The 25,854-nt window shown below is 38.8% G+C and overlaps 2 protein-coding genes across 2 annotated transcripts; both read right to left on the bottom strand.

Moving 5' to 3' along the window:
- Positions 1 to 1,459: 1,459 nt before the first annotated feature.
- Positions 1,460 to 21,196, bottom strand: LOC135739848 (enhancer of mRNA-decapping protein 3-like). The gene is made up of 7 exons (XM_065257921.1): positions 21,155 to 21,196; positions 20,251 to 20,429; positions 17,201 to 17,334; positions 7,844 to 8,083; positions 2,779 to 2,932; positions 2,482 to 2,699; positions 1,460 to 1,911 (listed from the first exon to the last, which is right to left on the bottom strand). Exons 2-7 carry the CDS (start codon positions 20,412 to 20,414, stop codon positions 1,577 to 1,579), a joined length of 1,245 nt encoding a protein of 414 aa, XP_065113993.1. The 5' UTR covers positions 20,415 to 20,429; positions 21,155 to 21,196; the 3' UTR covers positions 1,460 to 1,576.
- A 477-nt stretch (positions 21,197 to 21,673) lies between these two features.
- Positions 21,674 to 25,431, bottom strand: cyp1a (cytochrome P450, family 1, subfamily A). Its single transcript, XM_065283820.2, has 7 exons — positions 25,284 to 25,431; positions 23,666 to 24,581; positions 23,460 to 23,586; positions 23,287 to 23,376; positions 23,034 to 23,157; positions 22,831 to 22,917; positions 21,674 to 22,739 (listed from the first exon to the last, which is right to left on the bottom strand). Exons 2-7 carry the CDS (start codon positions 24,503 to 24,505, stop codon positions 22,427 to 22,429), a joined length of 1,581 nt encoding a protein of 526 aa, XP_065139892.1. The 5' UTR covers positions 24,506 to 24,581; positions 25,284 to 25,431; the 3' UTR covers positions 21,674 to 22,426.
- Between the last annotated feature and the right edge of the window lie 423 nt (positions 25,432 to 25,854).

A 25,854-nucleotide genomic window follows, 5' to 3' on the forward strand; every position in this document is an offset into this window, starting at 1 on the left:
TTAAAGTGATGACGCTGGGCTGCTTTAGCACCGGACTTGACAAGAATTTAAACATAGTTCATGAAATATTTGTAAAAATAAATATATATTACAGCATTTATATTCACGTAGCATCGGAAGAAAAACTTTTAATGTTACAAACCGGTAAACATCAGGGTTGAAAAGATTAAAATCAAATATACTTTTAACTGCAAAATATGCTTAATAATTTAGATTTTATACATTCATTTTACACTAAATAATTTATACATTTTATACAAACTTTTATATTTTGGCCAGGAAAAATATATTTTTTGCCGTACTTGTTGCCCCTATTTTTTAAAAATATATATTAATATATGAAGGTTAATATATTTTCAAATTGATTATCTAATTAAACTTTACTTTCTACAAAATGTATTAAGCCTATATTTAAATTACCTAAGTAATTCATTTAAGTATTTTGTGTGCCCAGATGTTCATTTCAACGGGTCTATGGAACTCGGAAGAAGCGTCAGAGTGGCAGAGCTCTACTCACGAGAAGAGCTTTTTCGCCATCGGCGGTACCGCGCATGCGCTGAACTCCACATAACACGGCGCTTTGAGTGTCACTTACGAGTTTGAAAACGGAAAATAAATCAATGACTGTCACTAAACGATAAAGTTAATAAAAGATAGTGATGACAATAAAAAATATCCCGCGTAAAAGTCTGCTCAATAAGATTAAATATATCGTTCACTTTGGTTGTAGATTTAGTGTTAGCGACCTCTGCTGGTCATAGAAAATATATATTTTTCACCAATATATTTTTTGTATATTTAAAATATATTTAAAAAATAAAGAATATATTTAATATATTTTTTTGCTGCAAAGGTTGTACTATTAGAAATGTATTTGTTCCCCCTGAAATACATTTTGAAATAAATGTTAATATTCAAAAATATATTTAATTAAGCTTTACTTTCTACAAAATGCAAAAAACCCACCATTTTTAGATTAAGACCCTCACTCACTGCTTTATCTGTCAAATTCCTTCAAAAATGGAAATTATTAATTTCAGAATAATGCACTGAATTGAAATGAATACAAATAAGATTGTCAAAATAAACAAAACAGTCAAGGAATCTCTCGCTCAGTTGCAGGTATGACAGTGAATGACTGACAGCACGGCTCTGGGTATCTGTGTGTGAGATGAAGAGACTGATGATGAAGTGAGACTTAATGCAAGAACCAGTTAACTAAATCTGTGGGTCATTTTTGACATGGTGCCTAATCTTCAAAATAATGCTTTAATAACCCCTGATATACTCAAATTCACTTTTATTGTTACGAAATTTCAAGTAAATTTATTATTGAATCACATTGTGTTATAAAACCACAAAACCAAATTATAAATAAAATACATTTAACAATATTGTTTTTTTTAAGCATCTTTTTACTTTATAATACACATGCAAATAAACATGAAGGAACAAAACATGATGGAAACGGTTTATTATCAGAAATGATCAAAGTGTTTATAAATATTAAACTGCATCATTGATTCAGGTTTGTCAGAGTTTGTCAGTTTGTCGCAGCAGCTCCAGTCTGTCAGAGTTACACTGAATGAAGTGGAATAACAAATTTGGACCCAAACGGCGAAACATAGTCAATCCCCACGTCCTGAAACACCTGCTGCGGTATACCGATGTCACACAGGTAAATTCTGCCCTCACCCTGTGAGAGGGGCAACGGAAGCCCCAGACAGAGCCACCATTTAGCCTCTACAGCGCGATGACGCCCGCTGACGGGTGGATCTATACCCAACACTGGAGCTCGGTTCTGATTGGCCCATTTGGATGCTGCCTGGTACCAGAGCTGTTCTTGGAGGAAGACGCTCTCATGACTGTCCAGACAGTTAATGATCAGATCCACCGGTGTCACGGGCAAATCTGAGAAGAAAAGATCCATAGGTAAACAACTGCTTTACTGTTCCAGGATCTGTTCTTTTCCACAAGCAGAATAAAACTGATAGAAAATTAGGGCTGTCAAAGTATGAATCGCATAAAAAATTAAAGTTTTTTTTTGCATAATATATGTGTGTGTGCATATATAATTGATCTCTGTTTTATTCTTTACCCTGGCTTCCTTTGTTCCTCATTTCTTATTTTTTGTTGTTTTTCTATTGTACTATGTACATAGTAATGCTATTGTATTATATTAATGCTGTTATTATTGTGCAAATTTGTATATTTTCTATGACTTCAATAAAATAAATCTGTCTTATGTATCTGTAGTATGGCCAGCAGAGGGCGACACTGCATCATCTACATGATGCGCTTAACATTCATACAAGTTTCTGAAGAGACACAAGGATGAAATAAATTTACTACCAAATTCATCACCTATTAACTGTTCTGGGTACTAGAACACTGCACTATATTCAAATATTGAACCATTTATATATTTTCTGTGTAGCCTGTCAATGAGGTGTATGATTTCATGTATGTGAGTCACTTCACCTCTAATGTTCAGCACATGTCTGCTGTTGGTTTTATTGAAGAGCATCAGTTCATTTGTGATGATCTCCTGCATCTTAACACAGTTGGGCAGGAACAGAATGACTTCCACATCGTGATTGGCTAAGTGTCGGGCACAGCTGACGCCCTGAGCGCCTTGCACGTGCGGCCCGCACAACAGCACCACCTGCGGCCGCTGGTGCACGTTTTTAGGCGTCAATCTACAGCAGACACAGATGTGAGGGTCATTGTTAGCTTGGTTTTGAGCCCACTGAGATGAACCCGATCCGCTTTCCTCACCTGTTTGGTCCTCCGAGCAGCATCAGAGCCATTTGACTGGAACAAACCCCAGCTGTCTCCAGTCGCCGCTCCACAGACAAACCGTGACGCTCGGCTTCGGCCAGCAAACACTTGTATACATCATAAGACGCGCTGGTGATGACCAAACCAGAATCTGAATCAGAGAGAAAGAGAATGCAGTGTTGGATGCAAACTGCGGTTTTCTTCTCCAGCACTTTCATTGGGTGTTTTAGTGCAAACACTTTCATCCAAAACCACTTAAAGTGCATGTTAGGATTATGATGTGATCTGTATGTGTGCTTAAATAAAAGGTACACAGTAGTGGATTCTGTAGTATGGCATGCCAATAAAGCAATATGAATCTGAGATCATCTATCAACATCTCAAACAGTCGAGGGGCTGATATGTTTTCTCACGCTAACACGAAACACCATTCAGAAAGAAGGACGACCTGAGAGAAAGAGAGAGAGAGATGTCGTGCTAAGGCAGGATATGTTATCTCAGGTCTGTCCATATCTCCACACCCCAAAGCTTTTATCACACCTGCACAAAGAAAGGTAATATATCAACATGTGTGTGGATCTTATGCCGAACACACGCACATGTGAGGTGATAAGAGCTTCACATTCAACTGTGGACAGAAACACCACATTGACACACACAGACTTTACTTTTAGGATTTTGTGAACACGCTACACACACACACACACACAGACAAATGTGTGCCTGCTCTGGCACACACACCCACGCACGCACACCCACACAAAGCAGTGTATATACACACAAAAAAGTTGAACCTGCTCGACAGGGTAAATCACAGCAGGTCAATGTGGTAAAATAAACTGTGCTGGAAGCAAATCCTTCACGCTTGTGATAAAGACAACTACAGACTGAAACTAATATCACTGAACTGAAGCCGAGCCATAACCAATTACACACACACACAGAGAGAGAGAGAGAGAGAGAGAGAGAGAGAGAGAGAGAGAGAGAGAGAGAGAGAGAGAGAGAGAGAGAGAGCGAGAGAGCGAGAGAGCGAGAGAGCGAGAGAGAGAGAGAGAGAGAGAGAGAGAGAGAGAGAGAGAGAGAGAGAGAGAGAGAGAGAGAGAGAGAGAGAGAGAGGGATATTATATGTTGATACTTAATGTATATTACTGCTTTATTCTGTTATTTAACTTTGTCTTTAGCTTTTTTATCCTTTATATCTATAACTTACTACTTACTTTTAATTTTGCACTATATACTTTTGAACTATACTTTGAATTTTATTTGCACTATTTGTACACAGCCCAGCAGCAGATGCATTGGCAATACAACAATACAATTCTTGTTATGATAATAAAGCACACTTAAACATTAAAGCATTTCAAATTAAAAAGTATATTTTGAAAGAGTGAGAGGATTGATTTTAACTGCATACTGTTACAGTATGTAATGAATGGGATGACGTACCTACCCACTGACCATAAAACAGTAGGTACTTTGTAGTATGAATCCTGTTAGTTTGAATGAGATTTATATGTACTACATCTGCTGTAGTTGATACATACATCGAAGTCAGGTCATGTCACAGCCACATCGCCGCTTTCCACCATTTTCTAATACGACGCCGCCTTTTCTTCTTCGTTGGATAACTCCTCTCCTGGGGCATCATGGGATAGTGAAGTGTCCGTCATATGCACACTTCAAAATCTAACCGGAAGTAGTAGGTCATCCGGGGTCTTTTCGCCTACTGTTTTTGGAATACTATGAATTGGGACATCACCTCCCCTACTGCTTTTGCCCAACTATAGATGCTGATGTTGGAGTAATGATTCAGTTTCACTTTGAGAAGTTCAGATGAGCAATAACGTAAGTGTGATATCATCTGTATATTGATCTTTTGTGCTGGTAACAGACAATACTGAGTGAAGTGTCTCCATAGCTGCAGTGAAACAAGATGTTTATGTAAAGCTGTGTGTGTTGTTGGGTGCATGTATGTCTGTTTATGTAAAGTGTGGCACAGTGAGGAAAAGATAATTATACAGTGAAACAGAACGGATTATAGATGCCAACCGAACAAACTCAGACTTGCAGAGCCTGTATGTGTCTGTTCAGTCTCTCTGTCACACACACAAGCGCAGGTAAACGCAGGTGAATCATGTGAATTCATCCTGACAACATGATATTGGGACAATCCACACTTAAAATGAAGATCCTCTTTGATTTGATCGCCAATTTGAAAGTCAACTTACCCCATCATAAGATTTAGGGTGTGGGGATGAGCCCATCACAAGGATTAGGGTGTGAGCCCATAATAAGATTTAGGGTGTGGGGATGAGCCCCTTATAAAATTTAGGGTGTGGGGATGTGCATATCATAAGAGTTAGGGTGTGGGGATGAGCCCATCATAAAATTTAGGTGTGGGGATGTGCCCATCATAAGAGTTAGGCTGTGGCAATGAGCCCATCATAAAATTTAGGGTGTGGGGATGTGCCCATCATAAGAGTTAGGGTGTGGCAATGAGCCCATCATAAAATTTAGGGTGTGGGGATGAGCCCATCATAAGAGTTAGGGTGTGGCAATGAGCCCATCATAAAATTTAGGGTGTGGGGATGTGCCCATCATAAGAGTTAGGGTGTGGCAATGAGCCCATCATAAAATTTAGGGTGTGGGGATGTGCGCATCATAAGAGTTAGGGTGTGGCAATGAGCCCATCATAAAATTTAGGGTGTGGGGATGTGCCCATCATAAGAGTTAGGGTGTGGCAATGAGCCCATCATAAAATTTAGGGTGTGGGGATGAGCCCATCATAAGAGTTAGAGTGTGGCAATGAGCCCATCATAAAATTTAGGGTGTGGGGATGAGCCCATCATAAGAGTTAGGGTGTGGCAATGAGCCCATCATAAAATTTAGGGTGTGGGGATGTGCCCATCATAAGAGTTAGGGTGTGGCGATGAGCCCATCATAAAATTTAGGGTGTGGGGATGAGCCCATCATAAGAGTTAGAGTGTGGCGATGAGCCCATCATAAGAGTTAGGGTGTGGCAATGACCCCATCATAAAATTTAGGGTGTGGGGATGAGCCCATCATAAGAGTTAGGGTGTGGCAATGAGCCCATCATAAAATTTAGGGTGTGGGGATGTGTCTATCATAAGAGATAGGGTGTGGCAATGAGCCCATCATAAAATTTAGGGTGTGGGAATGTGCCCATCATAAGAGATAGGGTGTGGCAATGAGCCCATCATAAAATTTAGGGTGTGGGGATAAGCCCATCATAAGATTCAGGGTGTGGGGGATGAGCACAGGGATAAAGATGTTGGGATAAGATCATCATGTGGATTAAGGGTGTGGGGATGAGCCCATCATAAGAGTTAGGGTGTGGGGATGAGCCGATCACAAGGATTAGGGTGTGGGGAAGAGCCCATCATAAGATTAATGGCTTGGGGATGAGCACAGGGATTAAGATGTTGGGATAAGACCATCACGCCCCATTCAGACAGCCAACGACCAGCAGTAGTAGAGCGACGCAATCTCATTCATTTCAATGGAAACCAGGCAACTTCCGGCAACACGAGCGAAAGTGACCGTTGGCGACCGTATGGGCGTGTCCAGCGACGCGAGAAAGTTAAGAAAAGTTTAACTTTATCCAAATGTCGAGCAAATTTCGGAAGTGACTACCAATGAGAACAAAGCAGTGGATTTCACGTCATCCTTTCACGTCATGTTACTGCCATGGATGGTACTCATTTGTTTATGACAAGAAGATTTAGAAAAGCCTCATTGAAAGAGACGAGCGACACACAGCGATAACGTCGCTGTCTGTCTGAACGAGGGGTCATGTGGATCAGGGTGTCGGGATGAGCCTAATATAATTGGTTATGGTCAACTAAAAGGGTGAGATGTCAACTTGATAAAGACCCTCTTTACTTGACAGGACACACTTATTAAACTGGTGTCATGATGAGACTAAAATAGACTGACCCATTAACAAATACCATCTGAATGCTTTCTGCTTTTAGAGTACAATGGTGTTAAATGATTGATTGTCCTCTGTGCATAAACTATTTCTGGAAATCCTCCTTTCTGCGGAAACGGTGTGAATCCGTTCTATACGACACCATCCAAGAAACATCTTTGGCACACTGCTAACTTCCCCACTGCCACACTGGAAACAGCAATGTGTAAAAATAGGAACAATGTATCTGTCAACTGAAGGTGTGTAAGGAAGCATATCAAGTTGAATGATGAGATTATTTTTACAAAGCCAATCCATTTCCATCTATCTAAAATAAAACAAATTCAGTTACAAATATAATGTGTGTGAATTTATTAGTATGGAAGAAATGGTAAGCAAATAATGTTGATAGTGATTATGCAGTAATGCTCTCATCTCAGTGTGTTAACCTGTTAAGGTCATAGGCTGCCATCTTGGGCGAGGCGTTCCTCTTTTTCGTGATTTTCCGAGCACGTCTTTATCAGGTCATCTCTTCACGCTATGCTCAGACGAAAGGGGGAACGGCACGACTCGCACAACTTTTTGGGAGGTAATTTTTTGCTTGTTTACCTCTGGGATATTTTTAGACCCGAACAAAACGTTCGAATTCTTGCATGGCCACACATCAGGGCTGGAAGTGGATGTGTTGCTGATAATGGGTTCAGAAATACTGCTTTGATAACATCACGCTGGACTACGTGCCCAAACGTCAACAACACACAGAATTAGATTAGATCTGTAACAAACCCTTTCCAGCTCCCTAACTAGACAGCATAACAAAATATCATTCAAAGTGTAGTGTGTAGGTAACAATTCTGACTTATAGACACTTTAGTCCAGTTTCACAGACAACGCTTAAGTCTAAAATTCACGTTTGCGCCGTCTTAACTGGTAACGGCTTGCATTGGCATATCTTTAAATATATCAGTGCCATTGTTTTGTTTTAAGATGAACACCAGTAGTCACATTTATTAAATGTCCTCATGACTTAAGCTTCGTCCGTGAAACCGGGCACTTGAATTTCTATCGGAATATTTTTGCAATAAATATAAATTATGAGACATCTCACCAGGAACAGAAGATGAAGCTCACCAGTGCAATACTTCCTCACTTCATGTTGTGTTACAGTCACTGGTATGTTGTGATGGTGCTGAGTCAATGTCATCCATGAGCTGCTGCTGCTCTCCGAGAAGACGGATGATGATTTATCAAACCCTGGCTGATTTTCCTCCAGATCCATCATTAAAGACTCCTGATGTCCTCCTGGGATGTTCTCCGTCTCAGCTCTTCTCCATTCAGATTGATGTGATGATCCTTTACTGTCATGACAGCCTTTAACAAAAAGAGCAGAAAAAGTCTGAATATATACTGGAGTTTATTTTCAGATTGGCAGCTCACTCATGTTAACAGCTGTTAAATGTAATGGATGTTACTGTTACTTGTCTTATTGGAAAATTACAGAAGGGTTTTCCTTAAACATTATACTAAATGCAGAAGAAGTTTTATTTATGTAGTGCCTTTCCATATTTTAAAAACCTTCATGTTGAAATAGCAAAGAAGAGTTACATAAACAAACTACATTTGCATATTTAGCAGGAAGGATAAAAGCCACATACAAGTGCACAGATACACGACTGAACACTTAACATGTCTTTATATCTGTCAACCACATTTCTTACAACCTTAACCAAAGCAGACGCCTGTCACTCATTTAATGACACAAATCTAAATGATGAATCTTCCACATTTAGATCTAGCTATATTATATTTAAGGCTTTCGTAATCTTTCATGTTTGCTTTATTTATTGCCCCAGCATTGAAATCAGGCAAATATAAATGAAAGGAAAGCCGATTCCTGTCAATAATACCCTACTGCATTATGTAATTTTAGCAGGTAAAAGTTTTTTACTTGCGTTATAGTTTTCATCGAACAGAATTTCAACTAACAGCAAAAAGTGACCTTTCTTTGTGTTCTGACAAAAATAAAGAAGACTTGTTTGATTGATTTTATTTACCAGTCTCTTAAAAATTTAATTTTAAAATTTCTGTGACACTGATTGCTGTCACGAACAACTTCTGGAAATATTCAGAGATGAATTCAAGGGAGAAACCGGTTTCAGCAATCATAAGGCAGTGACAGCTCCAAACTAATATTAAACAAACAATATTTACTTAATTCATTATATTAATATCAATCATAATGCAGTTTGTTAACAATAATAATAATAATAATAATAATAATAATAATAATAATAATAAACATGCATTGACAAAAATTAAAATTATTAGAGTTATCTCATTTTGGAACCAAACTCTTCAAATATAAACTGCTATAATAATTTTTTATTTAATATTTTCACCTCCAGACACTTCTGTAAAAAAGTGTCTTCTTTAAAACAAGACCAAGATTATGCTTCTAGACAAAAAAATGGCAGTGTTATATTAATATGAAGGTGTACTTCACCTTTAGCCCCCCCCATTCAAAAAGGGGTGCGCCAGTTAAGGGGTTAATGTATTCATGTTATGGCTTATTTGGAATATAAAAGAATCTATGTGACATTTCGACCTAATCTCAAGGCAAGTCGTGGTAGTCACAAAATATTTGATTTATTTATTTGTGTTCTTGGAAACGATTTTCCTCTTTTTTCATGTCATTGAGCACATATGTCTTCTCGTGTCCCTAGCATGACTTTCTTTTTTGTATCATTTTATGTATTGTTTTGTCCTTTTTATTTTCTATTTTTAAATCATTGTTGCTTGGGGTTAGGATGGTAATTTATGTATTAGTTTCTACACATTTTCCTTCCAATATTTAAACCATTTCCGCTTGGGGTTTAAAGGAAGTCTGAAATGTAACAAAGTCATTGTAACCTAAACCCCAAGTGATAATAATAAATAAATAGTTTTATGTAAAACAATACATAAAATGACACGAAAAAGAGTCCCTGCCATGGACACAAAAAAAAACTATTTATAGAAATTTGTGCTGAGCGACACAAAAAAGACATTCGTGCTCAATGACACACCAAAAAAGCAGAAAATTGTGTCCATAAACACAAATAAAAAAATGTATAAAATATTTCATGATTATACCATGACTTTCCTTGAGATTGGGTTGGACATTTAGTGAATTGTCTGGCTCGAAACGTTACCCTGTGAGGAGATTATTTATAAAAAAATCATTTTTGGAGCTGTGTTGTGCCATTGTTTTAGGAAATTAATAATTGTCTTAAGGAATTATGAAAACTCACACTTTTCAAGTCTTGAAATCGGTTTAGAAATGTAAACCTTATTGTGCTTAAATAAAAAAAATTAAAAAAACACAGCCTTGTTATGCATTTATGGGGTGATTTACAGTTGACTTCTAATTCAATGATCAATGCTGTGTCTATGTCTCTGTTCAAAATTAAAATGATAGGCAGATGTGTTGGAAAAACTAAACTCTACAGTACGGTGGCCCTCTAGGGCCCTCTGCTTTAGGTTTCTCTGAGACTGAAGGAATTTCCATAGGAAAAGTTTCCCAATGCAAACTTTGGCTCAAGCTACTTCCAGGAAACCAGGAATCAGGCGTACCCTACATCCCAACAGTCCACAGTTACCTTTACACAGAGAACAAGAGAAGTGAAGAAAGAGGAAGCCGAGGTCACAGCATCATTAACGGGGCACCAGATCACCCCTGGAACCAATCAAATCTCTTCAGAGACTGACCAGAATCCCAGCACTGTGATAACACCGCACTGATACACTTGTGTACTAATGCATGCTCAAACAAAGCAATAACAAAGAAACTGGAAAAACCTGGTGTTCAACCCCAACCCAGCTGAGCTCTCACGCTAAGACACTCTCGCACGCCAGTCTCAGTGAGTGCCAGCCGCGCCGCGCTCTCACGCGAAACACAGGTACACACGCTCGCATGCGGCCGCTGTCCAGCGCCTCTGACACACCGGAGTCATCGCACGCACCCTACTGATCCCATTATTAGTGAATCAATTAACCAATTAACATGATGCACACTGCATGTGAGTGCCCTAGAAAGGCATCTAGATCTTCAGCATTGAGTGCTAATCTGTACTTCATGACTATGGGAGGAAATTTGATTGTCATTCATTTTAACAATGGAAGAAAACGTAATGGTTCTAGAAATGAGATTTCCTTTATTTAAGGGGAAATGTTCTTGATTATCAGACGATTTCCACTGATTTACAGAAACTGGAGAAGCTCAGATTTCATGAGGTTAATTTCCCAGAATGACAGTAAAAAATCTCATAGTTTCACTGTGACGTGACTGCAACAGACAACAGTTCTTCCCGAAAATGTTGCAGGATCTTCAGGTCATAACAGACCCATGACCAAACAAACAAAATCAACAACCTCGACATGAAGTTTCTCAATCAATACAACACGAGTCGTGTGCCAGCAGAGGCGTTTGTTCAGATTCTCACACTCGTGCTTCAGCTGAGATTGACAGACAGTCGGGAAAACAGTGTCAGCTGAAATCACCGCCCACCTGACAGCCACCAATCACGAACAGGAAGGAAGTAACAAGAATATTAGGGCAAGGGCAACAAACATCTTAAGTAAACTTCCAGCTTCTGAAACCGAGAGAAAATGTGCAAAATAATCAGTGTGTGAAGGGCACGAGAGGACATCTGTAAACTGTCACGGATTTGAACATGAAGCAATTTCAAGGAATGTTTAACACGACTTCTAGATTTGACACAAAAGCGGCACTAATCTCCCAATGACACTTTCTTCAAGAAAAAGCAAATGTAATTCTTTCTCACTAATGTGTGCATCCTGTGGCCATACTTTCAATGCACCCGTATTTAAATGTATACGGACACAATGTTCTGCGTGACACGAACATCGCGTGTGAAAGCGGCTGCCCCGCCCCCGTGGCTGTCCGTCGCCACCTCGGCCGCATGTCATTGGTGCATTAACTGCTGGCTGTGAGAGGAGAGATTAGGCAAAAGAAAACCTGAACCGCCTTCTCAATCGATATCTTCTGCCCTCCTCGGCACGCTGGGACGCACTCCACTTCCTGTTTTGGGGAATTTCCTGTGCTGAGAACGAGAGAAGGAAAGAGTAAAAAGGCAGAGAGGCGTAAAGGCAGTAAACCCAGCCAAGCATAACCTCTTCCTGAGGCGCCACACAGCGACGGGGGGGTCGGTGTTTATTGATCTTAGTCACACACATATTATAAAGAGGAACTTTGGTATAGGCCTTTGGCACGCTATGAGAATCTTTGGAGGTCGAGCTGCAAACGGGGCGGTTTCTGACCCGCTATCAGCTGGGGTCGTCTTGCGGAGGAAACGTTATCAAAGATACCAGACACCAGCGTGACACGGAACCTCGGCGCTTGTAACTGCACACGCTCCCCCGATGTTCTTCATTCTAGGTAAAGTTCCTGTAAATAACTCGGAAATAATAACGGAAGAACATCTCCGGGAGACAAACAGGACTGTGATGTTATAAAATACATATTCCGTACACGGATCTGTCTGTTCAAAGCCAGAGGTCATCCGACCCAGATAACAGATTACAAGAGTCTGTTCAAAGGTCCACTAGATCATAAATGAACCGCAAACATTTTAATGAACTTCACCCATAAATCAAACACATCTTGTCATAAGACCTCTAAATGCCTCTTTGACAAACACACACAAGAACTGATTTCTGCACCATAGTGATTTAAACACACGACATTTTCATTTCATCACAGCGTTTTTAAAACCTCATCTATACTTCTAGATCTTTATCCACTCTATACACAACCATAAACACATAAAACATGACAAAATAATAACAATGATGATAAATGATAATAAAAGCCGCCACAATAGAGGAGAGCGGTGTCGTTGATCAGTAATGATTGATTAATATCAGTAATCTCCACCAGGCTGCCCGCATCGAGTCTGTGAGTCGCCCATCAAAGCACATTCTATTAATAGCCCCAATTTTAATATAGATATATATATTACATATTTTGTAGGGATCGACCGATATGGATTTTTCAGTGCCGATGCCGATACTTGTTTCATCAGCCTTAGCCGATGACCGATACAGGCTGCCGATTTTCTTGAGCCGATATTTGGAGCTGATACCGCTTTTGCTCACTCAATTTACATCATAAAAATGACACAATGATGATGCCAAATGTTACAAGTCTCAATAAAAAAAATATATATATATTTAACAAATAGTAAAAACAGGTGAGGGTGCTATGGAACCATGAACTGCACTCTCCACAATGATGAGGAACTATCAGCAAAGGATATTGATTTCTAGCACTTTACTACTACAAATATATATAGAGGTGGTTTCCCGGACAGGAATTATCTTAAACTAGGACTAGAGCTTAGTTTAATTAGGAAATATAACTAGTTTTAACAAACACGCCTTATTAAAAACATTACTTGTGTCCATGTTGAGGCAAAACACAGGGCACTGATGTATTTTAAGATAGGCTATGTTAAAAAGAGATGTTAGGCCGAGCTTTCGATGTTTTCATGGAAAGGTTGGTTGTTTTTAGTCACATGACCTGCAATCACTTGCGGCTTTCAGCACTCTGTCTGTAAATAATAGGGATGGGCACGAGTACTCGATTGCTCGAGTACTCGAACGTGGCATCGATGATCGATCACGAAAACGATGATCATGTGGGTTTATATATTTATTTATTGTGGATATGGCGGCATTTGGGTGTCTGGTTAGCGTTACGAGCGCATGTGGTAGTAAAGACTGGGTCTGGAGATGCGTGTTTGACGTCGTGTCGAGCTACGCAGACCAACGTATGACATCAGTAGCATTACCATGCGTGATTCAAAAACAAACAGATTCCGCGCGACCGCGCATCAGCAACCCGCCGGTCTGCGTAATGCGCGGCAGCCCGCGAGCCCGCAAAGCCGGTCAAACACCTCAAATCACAAGGGTGTTAAACTTTCTTTTTTTTAGATAACTTAGTTGAAAACTTAGTTGAAGTCTTGCATTTATGCAGATAGATGCACGTTGTACATTTAGTTTGTATAAAGGCTTAATATTATGCAGAGCGCTTCGGTTTGTGTTTGTTAACCCTTTAGTTTCATTCCATCACGCAGCTTTAATTTCCTGTTAGAGGTTTCTGTTAAAAACATTTAATTCATTAACACTCCAGTATGTGTTCATTGTTCTGTCATAGTTTCTTCGAAATTAAGTTTTATTTGAGTGTTTTTAATAAAAATATTTTCATTTTCACCATGACGTGTACGCCCCGCCCCTTTGATTGCCCCGCCCCCAGTTAATAGAGTACTCGTTCTTCAGACCTATGGATTAATCGAAATGAAAAAATGACATAAATGCACATCCCTAGTAAATAATGTCGGAAAAAAAACGGCGAACACAGCAGCCACATATCGGCCGATGCCGGTACACATAAAACTCGCAAATATCGGCCCGATATATCGGTCTATCACTAATATTTTGTATATTAGCTTGGCTTCTTTTATGTATGTTAACATTTATAAACAACAAAAAAACATATCAACAACTAAAATATTTTTTTTTTTCTAGACTACATCAAAAAGTAGCCTCACACAAAGGTTGGAGACTGATTTATGTGTTTTGATGAGTAATAAAAACGTTTAGAATAGTACTATTGTAGTGCTGTCATAGTTTACATGTTCATTGTTGCTGGTTATTGTCATCTTTTGGTAGTGTAATGGGTAAGGGTTAGAACTTTCATTCAATTGGGGCGGCAGTGGTTCATGTAGGTTGTCTACTAATCAGAAGGTTGGTGGTTCAATCCCTGGCTCCACCTGATCAAGTGTCGAGTTGTCCTTGAGCAAGACCAGGCTTGCAAACTCATGAGGGGTGAATAAGGTGACATTTATAATTTGAATTTTTTATTTTTTTATTGTAAATCTTATTAATTTTAGTATTTTAAATTTTAAATCAAATTTGAAACTATTAACATTAGTTAATGCACCTCATTCATAATGCATTTACTAATGTGAACAAATACACCTTTTTGTCAAGTGTTACAGAAATTTGTACTTCATATTATTCAGGACACATAAACAATCATAACTCTAATAAAGTATGAATATGAACCCTGAACGAGCAACTCGAATCAAACTCGTTTACAATTTGACATACAAATCTTATTAAAGGGTAGAAAAGTGATTTAGTTAAGAGCAGTGTGTGATTTTTTCTCTGTTTGCTGTTTGATTTAAATGAGTGACAGACAGGAGCAAAATTAGGTAACTTCCACTTTAAGACCAAAGTCTGCATCTAATATACTGTTACTGTTAATACATTTTTATAATTTAATTTACTGCGACCCTGTCGCAGACCCCCCTCACCCCTCATTTTCAAAAACTCATCGGATCTAGACAAATCACAAGAATGACCTATTTTGGATCAAAAACGGCGAATTTCGCTGAAAGGTTACAAGTTTGCATCCCTGAAGATTAGAGCCCTGCACGGGCTTAAATCTCCAGCCCTAACCCGGCCCTGACCCGACGTGTTCAAGCCCTACCCGACCCCAGCCCGACAATGCCTGCAATTTTTTCAGCCCGAACCCGACCTGACCCGAGACCAATATCAATCACTTTTAAGCTCTCTCTCTGACGCGGGTGCTCTTTGATGCGCGCTCTCTCTCTCTCGGACGCGTTCTCAAACATAATAAGAGGTGAAGTATAGCTTTAGCCTACAGAAATGCTTATTGCTTTAATGTAGGGAGTTATAATAGCTCATTGTTCACAGTTCATATTTATGATCTTATAGTCCATTTGAAAATTTTTGTACGAACTGACTGTATTCTTCAGAAAGCACTAAATAACTTCCCTTCCCTTACCTGTCGCTGTTCAGTGTGCAATTAATAAATAAAAATTAGTATGACGTTAATTTTTAAAAGTGTGTGAGGTCCGTGCACGTCCTCCGCTAACACAGAAATGGCAAAAAGCGCAGTCGGCTAAACGAGCATTAAATATTAATATGACGTTGATTTTTTGTTTTATTAATTTATAGTCACAAAACTTATCAACAAAACATCAATTAAAATTAAGAGACAAATTATATGAAACGAAATTTATTTTAAAGTAGCAAGAAAAACTTAAATTAAACTCGGAAATAATGTCTGACCCATTACAATTCTACCTTCAAATTGACCTTTACGCCCTATATGGCGTTTAAAATTACGGTCTCTCTTTCGTATTAAGCTAACTAAATTTAAACAAAACATAAACAACATTACAACAATATTCAAACCCAAATACTCAAACATAAATATAAAACAGACATTCTCTATAAGGATACATAAAACAATCGGATATAGCGTTTATAATAGCTGGTTGGTAGATGTTTACTATTTTTGGCAAAACCTCCGTTGCAAACCTCCATTTACCTGAATAAAAATTATTTTTACTTTGAAAATGATGCGCTGTCACATTAACATGAGCTGTTCATTTACATAAGACGCCATCTACGTTCATTTACACTGCAGCGCAACGTCTGAGTTCTCAAACTAAAACAGGGTCTGCAGCTTTTGCGAACGAATTCGTTTATGAGGGATGAAAGCGGTGGTGTGTAAATGAAAGGCATAAACGTAGCAAAAGTAACGTTTTAAAGGACAAACGCATTAATGTAAACATAGCCTCAGATGGGCGCTGTCTCTGCTACACACGCAAACACACACACACAATGAGGAGAGACGCTAAAATAAGCCCGAGCCTGACCCGAGCCCGGTCTGTAAAAAAAAAAAACGGCCCGAGCCCGGCCCAAATGGGCTTAGCCTGTCGGGCCCTGACGGGCTTGCAGGGCTCTACTGAAGATACCCATCTCCAGCTGCTCCCGACCAGCTGGATGATGCCTTGCATGGCTGACACCGCCGTCGGTCTATGAATGTGTGAGTGAATGTGAGGCACTATGTAAAGCGCTTTGGATGGCCATCGGTCTATGAAAGCGCTATATAAATCCAGTCCATTTACCATTTTGGTAGTGCAATGGTCACATGATACGGGCTGGATGAATCAGTAAAGGATATGCAATGATCCAGAAAATCAAATCAGGGTAGTGAATGTGGGCACTCTGGTTAGATCCGTCTACACCACAGAGTTTTCAGACTAAAACTGGGTCTGCAGGATTAACAAAAGTCTCAGTTTACAAGGGTCTAAAGTATGCATGCCAGGCGTATCTGTAGCAAAAGTAATGTGTGTTAAACTGAAAACACACTAATGTAAACATAGCCTGAGAAGTTTATTAAAGTGACAGATGCATAACAGTTTGTCCTTCACATACCACAGTACAGAACTGTTCACAGGTCAGAGGCGTTAATAATCAAACATGCCTGAAAGAAACCTGTACTTAAACAGGACTGTTGTGTGATTCAGACGGCTGTCAGTTTATCAGATCCGTCATCATCAGTGAGGTGTTATTATATTATGATTCATGAGAGACAGACAGATCTGTTACCTCTGTACAGTAGAGCGTCAGGAGGACTGATGATGACGGTCTGATTTAATGATGAAGGAGAAGACTTCGAGTCACAGTTAACTGCTCGTCCATTTCCAAGCTCAAGAATTTTCAGTTCCTTTATGTCTATTGCACTACAAAGAGAGCAGGATGATACTTACAGTTACTTCACTGCAAACAAAATGACTTAAGATGCATTTTATTGATGAGCAAAATGACAAGATGATGAAAATAAGCCAAGATCTTAGACAAAAGAAAAAATATTAAGTGAATTTGTGTAAAACAGGCAAAGAAGCTGAAACTTAACTATTTCGCTGCCAGCGGGGTTTTTTTTAAGTTGCCAGCCAGCGCCAGCTTTTTTATGATTTTCACAAAACTTTAATGCCTTCCAGAAAATGTTCTTCTTTAAACATATAAACATACAATATATGAAATAAAAGAACAAATCCTCTGCTTTCAAACAAAAAACAGTTTCATCCTACCTTTCTTTTTTTTCTTTTTATCACCTCTCAAATATGGGTAGGTTTCTTCAAAAACACAAAATTTTGAGCAAAAAGCTGAGATAATTGCATTTTTGTGAAAGACTTTTGATAGAGATCAGATTCACGGACATACAGCTGTTTGCCCTATGGCAATACTTCCGGGTTTTATAAGTAAGGGATAATGTAGAGGCAGCCGGTAGTTATTGGGAAATAAGCCCCGACAGTGTGATCAGGACCCGACGCGAAGCGGAGGGTCTTGTATCACACTGAAGGGGCTTATTTCCCGATAACTACCGGCTGCCTCTACATTATCCCGCTTATTACACGGCTACTTGCCACATAAGAAAAAAACTGGACATGAATATGAATTTGAAACATTTTATTGGCATATTTGTTTTAAATTAACATTTTTATCCTTCCGCGAAACTTTGCACAGATGCATAAAATGATCGTAATACCTTATTAAGATCCTCTGCTTCATACTTGTCTGTCTCCATTTTTTTCTCTTTAACCAGTCTTTGAGAAGTTTTAATGCCCATTCTGTATTTTTTGTGTGTTGGCTTCGTAGCTGCTCTATTTTGTCAAGTTCAGTCTCAGTAAGCTGTCTGTGTCTTGTCGTGGTTGTCGAGTGTCACAAGATGGCGCCAAACAGACAGTAATCTTTATTTATCTTTATTGGCGCGGAGCGATTTTACTCGTGCAAGTAGTACCGGCTATGCGTTATTATTTTGGAGCGGTTATTATTTGAAAAGAACGAACCTGCAAATGTCTCAACTGACCAATCAGAATCAAGCATTCCAGAGAGCCGTGTAATAAGTTGCGAGAGTGCGCCAACTGGTGGATAATATCGGTATTATTATTGACAGAGATAACTCGTCAATGGCGGCGAAAGAGTTAAAGACTTGTGCTATACTCGCAATGTAGGCGAAATTGGCCCAAATCTGACTTTTCTGCTCAATTGTGACCCATATCTGATTTTATTATGACAGTCAGAACAGCATAACTTCAAATCAGACCCAGACCACTTTCATGTGTGGTCCAAAATCAGACACATCTGATGTATTGAAATGCAGCCATGTCGTATTTCATCTGACTTTTACGTCATTGAAATGTGTCAGACATCACAATTCTGCATTTTAAGGGGCGGCAAGATGACATCATCTTTTGCGCAAGCAGGTCACTTCAGGGCCAGTTACGGTTCACACATGAGACTGATGGACACATTTAAATGATAATGTGAACAACAGTGCAAAAAAAATCTGATTTCAGCAAAAAATCTAAACCGAGCATTAAAGGAATATTCCATTTTCTTAAAAGAAAAATCCAGATAATTTACTCACCACCATGTCATCCAAAATGTTGATGTCTTTCTTTGTTCAGTCGAGAAGAAATAATGTTTTTTGAGGAAAACATTGCAGGATTTTTCTCATTTTAATGGACTTTAATAGACACCAACAATTAACACTTAAATCAACACGTAACAGTTTTTTTCAACTGAGTTTCAAAGGACTCTAAATGATCCCAAACGAGGCATAAGGGTCTTATCTAGCAAAACGATTATCATTTTTTACAACAAAAATAACAAATATACACTTTTAAAGCACAACTTCTCGTGTAGATCCAGTAGTGATGCACCAGCGTGACCCCACGCAATACGTCAAGAGGTCACAGAGGACGAACGCGAAACTCCGCCCCAGTGTTTACAAGTGTGTTGAAAGAGGACCGTTCCTACGTTGTTGTATGTCATCTGATACTAATTAATGTCTTTGTGTAAGTTTATTGTTTACAATGGTCCGCAAATGTGCGTTTTATATATGTAACACGTGACCTCCCTACGTCACTACGCATTTACGTTAGGTCGCGCTGGACCAGATCTAGACGAGAAGTTGTGCTTAAAAAGTGCATATTTGTTATTTTTATGGTCAAAAATGACAATCGTTTTGCTAGATAAGACCCTTATGCCTCGTTTGGGATCGTTTATAGTCCTTTGAAACTCCATTGAAAAAAACTGTTACGTGTTGATTTAAGTGTTAATTGTTGGTGTCTATTAAAGTCCATTAAAATGAGAAAAATCCTGCAATGTTTTCCTCAAAAAACATAATTTCTTCTCGACTGAACAAAGAAAGACATCAACATTTTGGATGACCTGGTGGTGACTAAATGATCGGGATTTATCTTTTAAGAAAATGGAATATTCCTTTAAGACATACAGTGTGAACTAAGCCTTCTTCAAGAAAAATTAGCTTACCTCATAGGCAGATTTCTTTGCTTACTTTAAGCACAAATTCACTTAAATTGTATATTTTTGTCTAAAAACTAGACTTATTTTTTTAAGTTATTTTTCTCACCAAGAAAATGCATCTTGATTTAAGATTTGTACTGAAAACAAGACAAAAATTCTAAACAAGAAAGTATTTTTTACAGTGTTCATTTAGATTCTGAACTGTTATCTTAATATAAATCCATAAACAAGGAAATAAATATAAGAATAATTTACAAACAACTTACTCATATATTTATACTAAAATAAACAGCACTCATTCATGACTAGAACAGCAGGTTTAATACCTGAATGTGACCTCTGGCACAAGACAACGGACACCATTATGGAACGGCTGTCGGAGAGAAATGGTTTGGTGATTTGGGTCCACCGCAGACACTTCACCTTGGTACACACCTAAAGTGACCCCGCAATTAATGGACACCAAACAACCCAGCCAATCTTCAGCCATCAACTCCAGCAGTTTCTGAACAACAGCCAAAAGAAAATTACGTCATCATCATTATCATCATCATCATGACAGACACATCAGATGTGCACAATTCCATGATGAAAAAATTAGACTCTGTCATGTAACACATAAATTACTTTACCTTTTTTACCATGTTAAACTTTATATAAAGAAAATGTTTTCACATATTAACTCACTATGTTCATTTTGTGATGCTGAAAAATATATTTTCTGGGAATACACATACACAAAAAAACTTCAGCCCTTAAAATTTTATTATTTGTATAACATTAGTCAGAAATGCTATAATATTTAACTCTGTATACCCCTGGCACTGTGTTTGTATATTCACAAAGTTACAATAATAAAATAAATAAGTAAAAACATCATACGTGTACAGCAGTCACATTGTGTAAGTGTTGTTCCTCACACTAAAGTTATATACCATTAATCTACGTGCACAGTACTATTTAGGTAAAAACTTGTCTAAAAAAGGTATGACCAAGACACTATTTTATTAGTACTGATATGAGTTGATTTTATTCACAGTGAGGTCGTGTCAGTCGGCAAGATAAACTGCAGGTGCTGTAATAATGTTTTAGTAAAATTAAATGTTTTTCTAATAACACGTATCAACTTAAAACAAACTGTTGTCTACCTGTTTCCGCGTTTAATGTCTCTTATTTCTCGCTTTTAATGTCGCTAAAAGGTGATTAAATAAAGAAGGCATGTTTGCATACCTGTTCGTCGCGCTCTTTCCGTTTTCTGGAGGTTGTCTCGCGTTGATGACGTCACAGTTCGCTAGCGGGACTTCTGCTGAAATAAAAAGCACGCACACAAAACTGTCTACATAATAGGGTATGTTTAAGATATATGATTCTATAATATAACCATGATTTTGGATATGGTTTAACTACACATGTTATAGTATTTTTTGTAAGTGTTTGTTTTTTTAGTCATAGTACCATCGTGGTTTTTTGTATAACCGTGGTGCTTTTTCATTGTCATCTAAACACACTACGGTAAATTAATATGCTAATTATACAGTGTGCTGTGCTATGACACTAGTGCAATTTTTGCAAGTATAATTTAAAATTTATCAAATCTCAAGAACAAAGCCAAATAATAACTTTTTGGATGTTTATTTTGTTTTACGTAACTACACAGTTACAGTGAGGAAACTTTCATTTAGCATAAATCATTTAATCATATATATGCAAATACATGCACCTGCTCACAAAGTTAATATGAGGCCTCAGTTGTAAAAGTAAGTATTTATTATATGACAGCTTTAGTCCTTCACAAGTTATATTCCTTCATTGTACAAAAATCACCTGTGACAAAAATGTATATCAGGCAAATACAATAAAAACAAGAACAACAACAACATAAAGGATAAAATCTGGTGTTCATCTAGAGAACAATATTGGACATCAAGAAGAACCTTGATAAAAAACAAAGTAAAATATAAATTTGTAAAACATAAAAATGAAAATTGTGCATAGTGATATTGGTTGTATATTTACATCAAGATCACATTATGGGTTCATAATCAAATAATTGAATATAGCTTCAGTGTATGTCATCCGGCAGACACTCGGTAAGAGATGAGAAATCTTTGTAAAGTTTCGGAATATAAACTTACAGAAAAGCAGCTTAATGCAGAGCTCCAACAGACACACAGTGTTATCACCGCTACTGTGCACTTTAATTAAAAGCACATAATCTTTTTTCACCATTTGCATGAGGTGCTGGGAATGTCAATTCGCCTATGAAAAAAAGATGTATGTACACGATAAAAGACTCATAGCTTATGATTTGTGCACTCCAGCATGGTTAAAATAACTGTAATACACCGCACCAAACGATTTGACCTGCATCAGATTCAGAGCTGATACAAACATCTTTCAAATATTTGGCATTGCGAGCTGACGTCAAGCTTTTCACCAGACCGAAACCACAAGTGGAAACCTTGCGGGTTAAGGCAGAACTCAGTTGACCTTTCAGTCCGTTCACGATGCAGCCCCACTGACTTCAAACCCCGGTTGTGGTGTGGCACGCAGCCGACAGCGCTTGTGTTTCATGGTAAGGCCGTACTCTGGCGTCATGTCCAGTATTTCTCCTGGCATACTGTTGAACTTGAATCTCTGGAGCAGGATGGCCAGGAACAGAAAGACCTCGGATCGTCCGATTGCCTCTCCGATGCAGCGGCGCTTTCCCAAACCGAAGGCCAAAACCTTCTCACCCTCCACCTTATTCAGCTCTGTACCGTCTGCGCTGAGGAATCGATCGGGGTTGAAAGATGATGGATCCTTCCACAGTTCACTGCAGATAAGAGACAGCAGAATCAGCATCATTTCAAAGGGTATAAGAGCAGTCACTTCTTCTTTAATTCATCACTATTAAAAGCACTTACGGGTCACGGTTGACCTGCCACTGGTTCACAAACACGCAGGTGTCTTTAGGAATGAAGTATCCATTCAGAGAAGTGTTTTTAGTGGTGCTGTAAGAGAAAAACATGAGGCTTGAGACTAGAACTGGCAAAAGTCATCTTTTCATGTCGACCTAACATTGTTCACCTGATCTATTTAACTTGAATGGTGATTAGGGTTAACTCACCAGTGAGGAATGGTGAAGGGTAGGAAAGATGAATGCCTGAAGGTCTCCAGAATAAAAGACTCCAGCAGCGGCAGATCAGGTCTGTCTGACAGACGAGGTGTCCGGTCCTTTCCGATCTTTTCATCTGGAGACAGACAACGTTCAAAGAGTTTTTCAAGCCATTTATTACCAAGTCGGGAAGCAGGTGTGCATAAAATACAGTATAAAAACACTACTTCATAAAAGTGACATATGCAGACAGACTCTCACTCACTCAGCTCTCTGTGTAGTCGTTCCTGGATCTCAGGGTAAGCAACCAGATACACAACAGCCCAGGAGAGAGCCGTGCTAATAGTGTCAAAACCTGTCAATAACCAAAGACACAGATTTAACCACAGGCCACATCTTACTCGCTCATTTCACAATAGTCGCTCTCGCTGCACCCACCGGCTCCAAAGAGATCATTGACAATTCCCACAATCTTCTCATCAGAGACTTGAACATTGGAGTTCTCATCCAGTTTTCTGTCTTCACAATGGTCGATGAGAGAATCGGTGATGTCACGGATGTTGTTCTGAAACAAGACACATGTGGTCAGCTGCCACTGAATGATTTTGGCCATTGAACCAAAGCTCACATTGAAGATCACCCACCTTGTCAAAAGTGTCATAATGCTCCGTCACGAGTCTCTTCATTAATTTGCTGAATCGTGCGTTGATATCCAGGAACTTTTTCATTGTTTTGCTGGGCAGGAAGCGCAGGAATGGAATGAAGTCGGAGGGGTTGCCGCTTCCCACAACCTTTCCAAACTCATCGCTCAAGTTGACCAAACTCAACAGCTCGTCGTCGTCGTGACTGTAGCGGTGACCGAAACAGATCCCGCAGATGACATTGGCCACGGACACCACGATGTAACGGAACGGATCGAAGCTTCCCTCCATCTTCATGACGCTGTTAAGTCTTTCCACCAGATACAGCCCCTCTTTGCTGATGTGTTCCTCGAGAGCGCACGAATACTCTGAACTTTCGCTCTGCACTGTGGCGAATGTTCGCAGGGCACTGAGTGCCAGTTTGCGGCGGGCACGCCACACACCGACCTGGTCTGTGCTGAAGGCCAGACTCTTGCCGTCACTGATGAACTTTGAGCTGTGCAGGTCCGGTCGACCAGCAAATTCGTCACCCTGTTTGAGGAGAGCCTGACGAATGACCTCGTTGCCGCTGAGCACCACCACAGGACGCATACCGATCTGGATTTGAAAGACAGGGCCGTAGCACTTGCTCATGGCAGTCAGGCTGAGATGGGGGTTATTTCCCACTTCCAGGACGTTACCGATGATTGGAAGTGGCTTTGGGCCCGGCAGCTTCTGGAGACCTTCTGGAATTTTAGCGTGCATGAGGCGCATGAGGAGATACGCCACACATATTGTTATAATGGCCACGAGACTCTCGGACACAGAGATCGGGCCAAGCAAAGGGAGAACTGTCAAAGCCATTGTTATCTTCCTTTGTTCTCTTTGACAGGAGTCAGGAGTGTTAAACCTTTCGCCTTGCAGATGGTGAACAGATTACCTGCTCCAAACACAAGAAAGATAAATAAGACAAGATAATAACCTTGGAGAGAAAGAAAGTGAGAGAGAAAAAAAGAGTGAGTGAGACAGACAGAGAGAAGAGAGAGAAAGCAAGTGCTAACATTTCTTGGGCCAATGAAACTGAAAAGGTGTGTCTTTCTGTAACCTGTTTTCCTTTTTTGCATTGCATGTGTTGCATGAACATATTTTTTTTGTTTAGAAGTCCAAGTAAGTAATAACTAACTAATAGTTTTGCAGAATAAGCAATGCACATTGGTTGGTTATTTGCAAGTTATTTTAAAATTCATTAATGATAAACCACACATGAAGCATTCTGTGTCAAGGGCAGATGCATAAGTGAGCGCACACACGCATACACACCTTCATTCAGAAAAAGCACCATGCAAGACATGCAATGCAATATTCAGTGCAATGTAAAAAAGTTCATATATGGACCCACAAAAAATGTGCACAGCAGGCAAAAAATTATTAATTATTTTCTAAATGCATAGCACAATAGATAATAGATAAAATGTGAAAATATAACAAAATAGTCATGCAGTCAGTAAAAGATGTGATACAGAAAAAAAATGTTAGCACACTAAATCTAACAACTTAAACATGAGGCAACATTTTAATATGTTTAAATAACGGTCACTGAACAAATAAAGGATTTAAATGAAAGTATTGACATCAAGCTCACCTATAAAGTATTGTAAAGAAAAAATCTCTTCTTCAATGCTTAATCTGTCTATCCAAAGTCAATAATGTGAACTCCAGAGGAGTGCTGCTGTATTCCAGCAGATAAATCTTATATACACAAGAGCTCGTTGCTATTGGCTGCTCGCTATGTGACGTCAGAGGCTGGGAAGAGCTGCAAGCTTTGTGAATGAGTTTATAACAGCACAAACACTGCTGACAGTGAGTTTATTAACAATTAAAACAAATTATATATACAACGACATACAAGACTTTTTTTTATCGATTCAGGCCCTTATACATGAAATTAAATAAAGTGTTTAAATCTGCAGAATTTGAATATATAATGCTTGCCTCAGTATATCATGTAATGTATTAATAGTTTGAAATTACCTATTTTATATTAATAGTATAATTAAATAAAAGCCTTTATTACAAATTATTATAAACCATACAGTATAAGTTATTATATGAACTTAGATACAAATTCATCATGAAGAATGTTTATAGATTCATAAATAATAATAAAAAAATTAACATACAACATTTAAACAAACTTTATTTTCTTTAAAAAA

Source organism: Paramisgurnus dabryanus, chromosome 9 (assembly GCF_030506205.2).
Source record: "Paramisgurnus dabryanus chromosome 9, PD_genome_1.1, whole genome shotgun sequence".
Lineage (NCBI taxonomy): Eukaryota > Metazoa > Chordata > Actinopteri > Cypriniformes > Cobitidae > Paramisgurnus > Paramisgurnus dabryanus.

Coding starts and splice junctions, on each gene's coding strand:
- cyp1a (XM_065283820.2), bottom strand. CDS start 24,505: ATGGCTTTGACAGTTCTCCCTTTGCTTGGCCCGATCTCTGTGTCCGAG. Junction 23,158..23,286: donor ACGACTACACAGAGAGCTGA/GTGAGTGAGAGT, acceptor GTCTGTCTCCAG/ATGAAAAGATCGGAAAGGAC. Junction 22,918..23,033: donor CCCTTCACCATTCCTCACTG/GTGAGTTAACCC, acceptor TTTCTCTTACAG/CACCACTAAAAACACTTCTC.
- LOC135739848 (XM_065257921.1), bottom strand. CDS start 20,414: ATGGCTGAAGATTGGCTGGGTTGTTTGGTGTCCATTAATTGCGGGGTC. Junction 2,933..7,843: donor AGTGAGGAAGTATTGCACTG/GTGAGCTTCATC, acceptor TCTCTGATTCAG/ATTCTGGTTTGGTCATCACC. Junction 1,912..2,481: donor ACATGTGCTGAACATTAGAG/GTGAAGTGACTC, acceptor TTTTCTTCTCAG/ATTTGCCCGTGACACCGGTG.